Genomic DNA, 7,575 nt, shown 5'->3' with positions numbered 1-7,575 from the left:
TGGAAGGAAGGAAAGAAGGAAGGAAGGAAAGAAGGAAGGAAGGAAAGAAGGAAGGAAGGAAAGAAGGAAGGAAGGAAAGAAGGAAGGAAGGAAAGAAGGAAGGAAGGAAAGAAGGAAGGAAGGAAAGAAGGAAGGAAGGAAAGAAGGAAGGAAGGAAAGAAGGAAGGAAGGAAAGAAGGAAGGAAGGAAAGAAGGAAGGAAGGAAAGAAGGAAGGAAGGAAAGAAGGAAGGAAGGAAAGAAGGAAGGAAGGAAAGAAGGAAGGAAGGAAAGAAGGAAGGAAGGAAAGAAGGAAGGAAGGAAAGAAGGAAGGAAGGAAAGAAGGAAGGAAGGAAAGAAGGAAGGAAGGAAAGAAGGAAGGAAGGAAAGAAGGAAGGAAGGAAAGAAGGAAGGAAGGAAAGAAGGAAGGAAGGAAAGAAGGAAGGAAAGAAGGAAGGAAAGAAGGAAGGAAAGAAGGAAGGAAAGAAGGAAGGAAAGAAGGAAGGAAAGAAGGAAGGAAAGAAGGAAGGAAAGAAGGAAGGAAAGAAGGAAGGAAAGAAGGAAGGAAAGAAGGAAGGAAAGAAGGAAGGAAAGAAGGAAGGAAAGAAGGAAGGAAAGAAGGAAGGAAAGAAAGAAGGAAAGAAAGAAAGAGCCGATGGCATTTTTAACCCAATCTTTATTTATTGCTTATTACAAAGTCATATACAGATGAGTGGAACATGTTCCACCCAATACTTCACTCCCCAAGTGACCGCAATGGCCAGTGCTGTGCAGATCTGAAACCAGGAACTTCCTCCAGGACTCCCACATAGGCTTTCGGCTGTCCTCCACTGCTTTCCCAGGCCACAAACAGGGGGCTGCCGTGATTAGAAACCGTGCCCATATGGGATCACAGTGCATTCAAGGTGAAGACTTTAGCCATGGGGGCCACTTATCACTCACTAGGTGGGACACAAAGATTAGTTACTCCTCACTCAGGTATTGAGGATTTCTCTGCACACCCCTCCTAAAAATGTTCACCTGAACTGTTGACATATGTCCTGATAGAGCTATACAGTTAGACCACCCGAAAAACAGCCAGCTTCAGCAAAATCATGCTTCAATGCTATAAACTGCTACATACTAAAATTAAAAATAGACATTAGACAGCTGAATAGCAATCTATAGCCATTTTAAACTGTGTACAACACGGGTGAATATAAACTGTGAAGTCTCTGAAGAAATTAATGTCTATGAAGAAGCCACAGGTTGTGGTTGAGAACCTGCATTTTCCTATTAACATATTGGTTAATACCATGTCAATGCCAGAATGTTGTAAATGGTTCTAAATATTATGTTGGAGCTTTTAATTGATTAGCGTGATACTATGCTGGCTCTGCCTTCAGACCAGAGATGGTCTCACCAAGAAACCATTGAACTTACCAGGACAATAACATGCTGGACTTTATGCTTTGTAAATAACTCCAATGAAACAATCTGAAATGAATTTGAACTAGGGTAATGCAACACGGTGGAGCAATCCACCGTGGGGAGAGGGTTTGGGGAGGGGCGGTGGGCATCCCAGTGCATACAAAAATGTGTCACATAATGCAATGTAATTAATAAAATAAATTTAAAAAATGGTTAATGATGTGGAAAAAGATCTTTATAAAACACAAGCTATGAATTACTAAAGAGGAAATGTTTTTGTTAATAGACTTCCTTTGGGAAGAGGAAACTAGGACAGCTATGGCAATCATTACCATCCTAAGTACTCATGATTGTCTAAAACTCCCATTATACTTCCTGTCCTATTTTTATAAAAGGAGAAAAGAGTAAGTGCTGATTCAGGTAACATTTGCTTTGTAAAACACTCATTTGTTTGGAAGGCAGACTTGGAGCGGGAAAGAGCTTTTTCCGTCTGCTGGTTCACAGCCTGGCCTGTAAGGCCAGGGGCTTTGTACGGGCACAAGCTCTTGGGACTTTTACTGCTGCTTTTCCAAGTGCATTTAGCAGGGAGCTAGACTGGACATGGAGCAGCTGGGACTCAAACCGGCACCCATATGGGATGTTGGCAGGTACTGCACGTTTTTCTAGACAAGCAAGCATCAGAAAACGTTCCTGAAGGAACTTCAGGACCTGTGCCATGTCCACAGCTCTCCTGCTTAGAAGAGGATGTGGTCCAGCAAGAGGGATGAGTGTCGGCTTAGTCGACACAGCCCTGGGGAAGACTTTCTCTGGCTCTTAACTCTGTTGCCCTCCAAGCAGCGATAAAATACCGGTCCTGGAGGTCTTGGGAACCTTTCCAAAGCCAACTTCCAAGAGTACAATGCGTGCTTACAGGGAAGCTGCTCATGGGGAAGGGACAGGAAGAGTGCAATACACGTCTTCCTTCATCCCTTCAAGCGAGCAGACTGTGCAGATGAGGTCACAATTCACGCAGAGATAAAAAGTTGAGTCACTGAAACCCTGAGCTGAGTCCATCACAGGCCTGCAAGAGCTGCTGTATACAATCCCAGGGATTCTTCCCTTTGACACAGAGCCCATTGTCCCCACACACCCTGCACTTCACAGTACTTTACGTGTTGCTTTTAATGAGCCAGCCTGATAGTGGGGCTCCTCTGCTAACTCCTCAATGGGGCTTTGTACCCCACTCCCTTCCTCAGCTCTCCAGAGACAGGGAGATTGTAACACTGCTTTAAGTTAGGGAAGAGACTGGCATCTGTGATCAGGAACAGCTGCCTCTTTCGGAAAGAGGAGGGTTGTGCCATTTGCTGGCTCGCAGCAGCTGGCCTAGCAAAGGGTGCGAGGCAGTCCCACCGCTGCCCATGGATTTGAGCATGGGGCCTCCTAGGCCAAGGCTCCCCATCTTCTTAGTACTGCAGTCACTGCACAGAAAATTACTAAAGCTAGAGCAAACCCTACAGACCATTTGAAATCTCAGCCCCACTGTGACTGCCTGTGGTAAGCAGATGATGTGAGAGTCGGATCAGGCTTGGGTTTTCTGGTCCCCAGCTGGAGCTGGGGCTGGGGCTGGGGCTGGGGCTGGGGTCTGTGCACTCCACAATGCCAGGCCTTCTATTGCTCTAATCTGTGAAGCCACATCACTTCACAAAAAGCCTAGAAGGTTTATCTGAGTACCTACAAGGTCTGCCCCTGTGAGGCTCCAGCCAGATTCAGGTTCTGAGTAAACTCAGAACCCAGACCGACAGGCACAGCTGCAGGCTGGAGCCAATTTAAAACCAGGTAACTCAAGCCTGGCTGCCTTCTCAGGCCAGCATTTGTTCCCTCCTCGTCCCTCTTACCCTGGAAGGCAGTACCATGCCTAACTTGGGTCCTCTGCTACCAGGCTGTGTTCCAACAGAACCCAGCTTCCATGCCTGCGACTCTCGAGGGCGGGACCTCCCCAGCAGAGCAAGTTCTGGCCAGCTTCTCGGGGGCAGGAAGCATCTGGGATTCTAGTTTAGCTACACAGGAAGAGGCTTAAAAGGGAATTCCCCATCCAAAGTGGGATGCAGTTTGGCACTTAACTGAGACTTTCAGGACAACAGAGGCGATGTTGTTGTTGAGTTACAAAGCTTCATACAAAGCTACACCAACTTATATGGAGGGGGAAACTGCAGGGCAGGAACCTTCAGAGACTACATAGATTACTAACATCAGCTGTATCACTCTTTGAAATAGAGCACGCAGACTTACAGATGGCTGTTGCCTTTGAGTCTCAAGTCATCTGTACCTACCTCTCCTCTTTACAGAGTCTGTACCCAAGATGCGAGACAAAGGCTGAGTTGGGATGAAGCGTTTAGCATGGGTAGAACAGTACTCTCAAAGGTTTGGCCCAGGACCCTGAGTTACTGTGGGCCAGCATGCTCCAGATTCTGATCTTTAAGTCCCCTGTTTCAGACTGGCATGGGTGTTAGAAGTCACAGGGCTCGGGGTACAGCAGCCAGGTGTTAGCACTCTTGCAACCGTAACCTAGAATGCAGCCTCCTGTGTACTTCAGATTCTTCACCCTGGGAAGCCAGCAGTGACTACTGCTCCCAGAAGCCCTTCCGCAGACAGTGGTGTAGGTCACCCGCACGAGGGACAGCCCGAGCTATACTTCTATGAACCACTGTGTGCTGTCCTGAAGAAAAACCCATTCATCCTTCCCCATTAACTAAATCCTGGATTCTCTTACTCAGTATAATTGTCCTGAATTTTCTGAAGAGTTCAGGAGGAGATGGTGGAGAATAAGTTGGTGACGACCGGCACAGGGAAGGGTGACTGCTGCCCAGGACAAGGTGAGTCCCTGCTGCAGGCAGACATCTGAGAGGGGGAGACCTGCCCTTGTCTTCACAGCGTTTCACACTGTGCCACTTGGTCTCTGCCGCTTAGGGCTCACTAAGCTCTCTACCCCATTTCCTTTTTTTTTTTTTTTTTTTTTTTTGCAAATTCTTGATTCAAGAGTGGGAGAAATGCAAGAATAGTCTAACATAACTGACTCATTGCCATTCCTCACACCCTAGTTTCCCAGGGCAGTATTTGATGATACAGGAAGAAGTCACCTAGAAAATGCACGTGACACATGGAGGCTTTGTGGAGAAGTCTCGCCCTTGCCAGGGTTTCAGGGCAAGTGAGGCATATACCAGTCTTGGCACCCAGGCGGAGCTCCCCAAGCTTACTCACCCTGGCGAGGGCCTCTCTTACGCCGGAATGCAGCCCCAGACTGCAGGGCTTCTAGAAGGCTGTCCATCACACCTGTCTCATCGCCCTCTGTCATGCAGAAAGATAGAGATGTGTCAGCCAGAGCAGCAGGGAAAGTATTGAGTGCCATCCAAGATGTTTTTGCCTGTGGTGACAGGCAGCACAGGGTAGACAAAGAGGGCTCCAGCTTCAGTGTCACAGGCCCCTATGTCTGTTTCAAGTGACACTATGCTGGACTTGCCATCCAGGCCATACTCTGGGCCATATCCCTGCAGGGCCACCCTCCAGGATTCAGTTTGGAGTGCCACACGGAGACCAGTACAGAGACTTACCTTTTTGGAATTAACAAACAAGTGTGTTACCTCTGTGTTTTTGCATTTCACACAAGTTTACACAAACCCTCAGGTTTGATTTCAAAGCGAGGTGGAAGTAAAGATTGCTCATGAGTACTGCCTCCAGTGGCTACATCTTCCCCAGTTCAGCTCTACATCTAATGTGAAGTGACTGGCAGGGAAAGAGTTAAGATAGCAACATCAGTCCAGCCTGGCTATGTTTCCATGGCAACAGCTCAGGATAGTGAAATCTGAAACTGTGAAATCCCAAGGAGCCTGTAGGCTGCCAGCTCTAAGGCTGGGGCTCATTGCTCCCAGCGCCACCTGCTGCCTGAACACCAACAGTGTGGCTGACCTATATTCCAACCTCATTTGTTTGACCCTAGGGTATTGGGAACCCGGCAAGGTCCACTACGCCACCTGCTGGCCGGTGTGGAAGGTGGAGTCCAGCTCCACTCTGCCTTACATCACTGGATTCATCCTACCAGACACTTGGGCCCAGGATACCTGGAACAAATCCTAGAGTCAGAATTTGGGGGAAGGTTACTTGGTATGGACGTTATTAAAATAAGCATTACTGAAGCGGACGTTACGGCAGGGAACTGCGCTTCAGAACAGCATAGAACTGTGCTCAGACTCTTTACAGACCCGTGAACCCCTTGCCTTTCAGTCAGAGAAGGGTGGTAGCAGTTCAGTGCCTTGAGCAGACACTGTATCTGTTGTATTTCCGCTGCTCCAGGGAGTAAAGGCTGGGGGCAGGGAATCCAGAGTGGCAAAGCAGCAAAGACAGGAAACAGAGGGCCAGTAATTGAGACCATATGTTTCAACAAAGACATGCTTCTGCTAGTGAAATACCCTGTGGAACAAAGAAGAGGCTAGCCAGCTCTCTGTCCCCCGTCAGAGGTCAAGCCATTTACAGCCAACAGTGTGCTGAGCTGTGTGAATGTACAGGGGACAGGCAGGAGGCATTTTCGGAAAGAAAAAGTTCCAGTGGAGGGAAGGCCAGAAGGACCTTGTGATCGGCAGACAGTGTCAACAGCAGCACTAACGTCATGGGGGCGATTGAGACAAAACCTGCGAGGTGACTCTCCTGACTGCAGCCTGTGGAGACAGCTCCTGTCTCGGGCCAGCAGCCCTCTCCACACGCAGCTCACCTGCATTCATGTCTATGAGTTGCTCTCTCTTCTGCTGCTTCTCCAACCGCTCTTTCTCTGCCTTCTCCTTGGCTAGTTTGGCTCGTTGCATCTTTTCTTCTGTCTCTCGCCGCTTCTGGTTCTCCTTGACTGCTTGCTATGAGACAGGATGGGGAGAATGTGGGCCTGTGAGCACCTGGCAATGGGCAAACGGCCCCCCAAAGGCGAATGCGCAGGTAGCCTTTGCTCACCAAAAACATATTTCTAAAGTTGTGCAGATCCATGAAGAACTCTTCCACAGACAACTTCTTGGGGTCAAAGAGGAAGTAGTCGCCTAGCTCTTTATACAGGTTCTCCATGTTGGAATGCATCATTCGCAGCTTATTGTACTGTTCCTGCGCATCTTTCACAAAGCTGTGCGGTCATGGAGTAAAGGACTCAAGTAGGGACACTGGCATGCCCCAGGCTGTCCAACACTGCACCCCTTGTAGCAATAGATAACAGAAGCAATCTATTCCCCCTGCTTTCTAAGTAAACCCTAAACTATGGGACAGTCATAAAGTAGGAGGTGGCAATTTAGAAAGAGGTAGTTCTGCAAGTGTATGGGATGTATAAAAGGTAAACGCAGCACAGTTTAAAAACATCAGGTGTGAACCACAAGCCCGGGTGGTAGCAGTTACCTCTGGAAAGCAGAGTTTGTAGACGGTGTGTTGGGGAATGAGGGAGGACTTTGATTTATCTGCGGTTTCCAATGCCACAACAATGAGAGTGCTATGTATTTACTGGAACAGAAAAATTTACAAACTACGTATTGCCATAGTTATCCTAGCCTCCTCCATGGGAAGTTTTCTTTCTCTTCCACGACTAACTGCCCCCTTTCAAGAAAGGATATAGTCATCTTCTCAACAAACTTGTCTTTTTCATCTGTGGCAGCTGGAAAATTCTGAACATCCCGTTCCACGTCAGCAATCTGTTTCTTCATCTGATCCAGGTTCTTTTGCAAGTTCTCAGCAGAAACTACAGGAAAGAGGAAAGAGGAAAAACAGCCAGAGCTGTACTAATATGGTACTTCCTGGCTCAGGACCCCTCTAGCCTGCAGAGCACAGCTTCAGGCTGTGCAGTCTCTGGCACCTGACCATGTTAGTTCTCCCATATATCCTCCTCTGGTCGCTTCACACATTTGTGACTATAAAGAGTTTGCTAATTGAGACTCTGGTCTACCCAAGGTGAACAGTGCTGCGTGCCAAAGAGGAATCATTTAACAAATGTTTCCAAACTCCCCTGAGATCTTGGTGTCACATGTATTGTAGGGAGCAGGCTGTGAGGAAGAGACAGACATGGAAATAGTAGGGCAGGCACCTGCCCTGTTTCTCCTGAAGGCTCCTTTTTCTTTGCTTCCTTCTAGGATGGTGAGGCCCGATTTCTGTTTGCTGCTGCTTTTGGGTATTTCCCTGGGAGAGAAAGACAA

General features: G+C 47.9%; 1 protein-coding gene across 2 annotated transcripts in view; it reads right to left on the bottom strand.

Moving 5' to 3' along the window:
* Positions 1 to 7,575, bottom strand: part of DIAPH1 (diaphanous related formin 1) — a 105,618-nt gene that overhangs the window by 1,314 nt on the left and 96,729 nt on the right. For both annotated transcript variants that reach the window (XM_058677580.1, XM_058677581.1), the window contains 4 exons: positions 7,000 to 7,124; positions 6,359 to 6,523; positions 6,129 to 6,264; positions 4,625 to 4,711 (listed from right to left, as the gene is read on the bottom strand). In XM_058677580.1, coding sequence (XP_058533563.1) covers positions 4,625 to 4,711; positions 6,129 to 6,264; positions 6,359 to 6,523; positions 7,000 to 7,124 — 513 coding nt within the window. The remainder of the gene's footprint in view (positions 1 to 4,624; positions 4,712 to 6,128; positions 6,265 to 6,358; positions 6,524 to 6,999; positions 7,125 to 7,575) is intronic.

The sequence above is a fragment of the Ochotona princeps genome, chromosome 19 (assembly GCF_030435755.1).
Source record: "Ochotona princeps isolate mOchPri1 chromosome 19, mOchPri1.hap1, whole genome shotgun sequence".
Lineage (NCBI taxonomy): Eukaryota > Metazoa > Chordata > Mammalia > Lagomorpha > Ochotonidae > Ochotona > Ochotona princeps.
The sequence above is the reverse complement of the archived record's forward strand: the minus strand, read 5'-3'. Positions and strand labels throughout refer to the sequence as shown.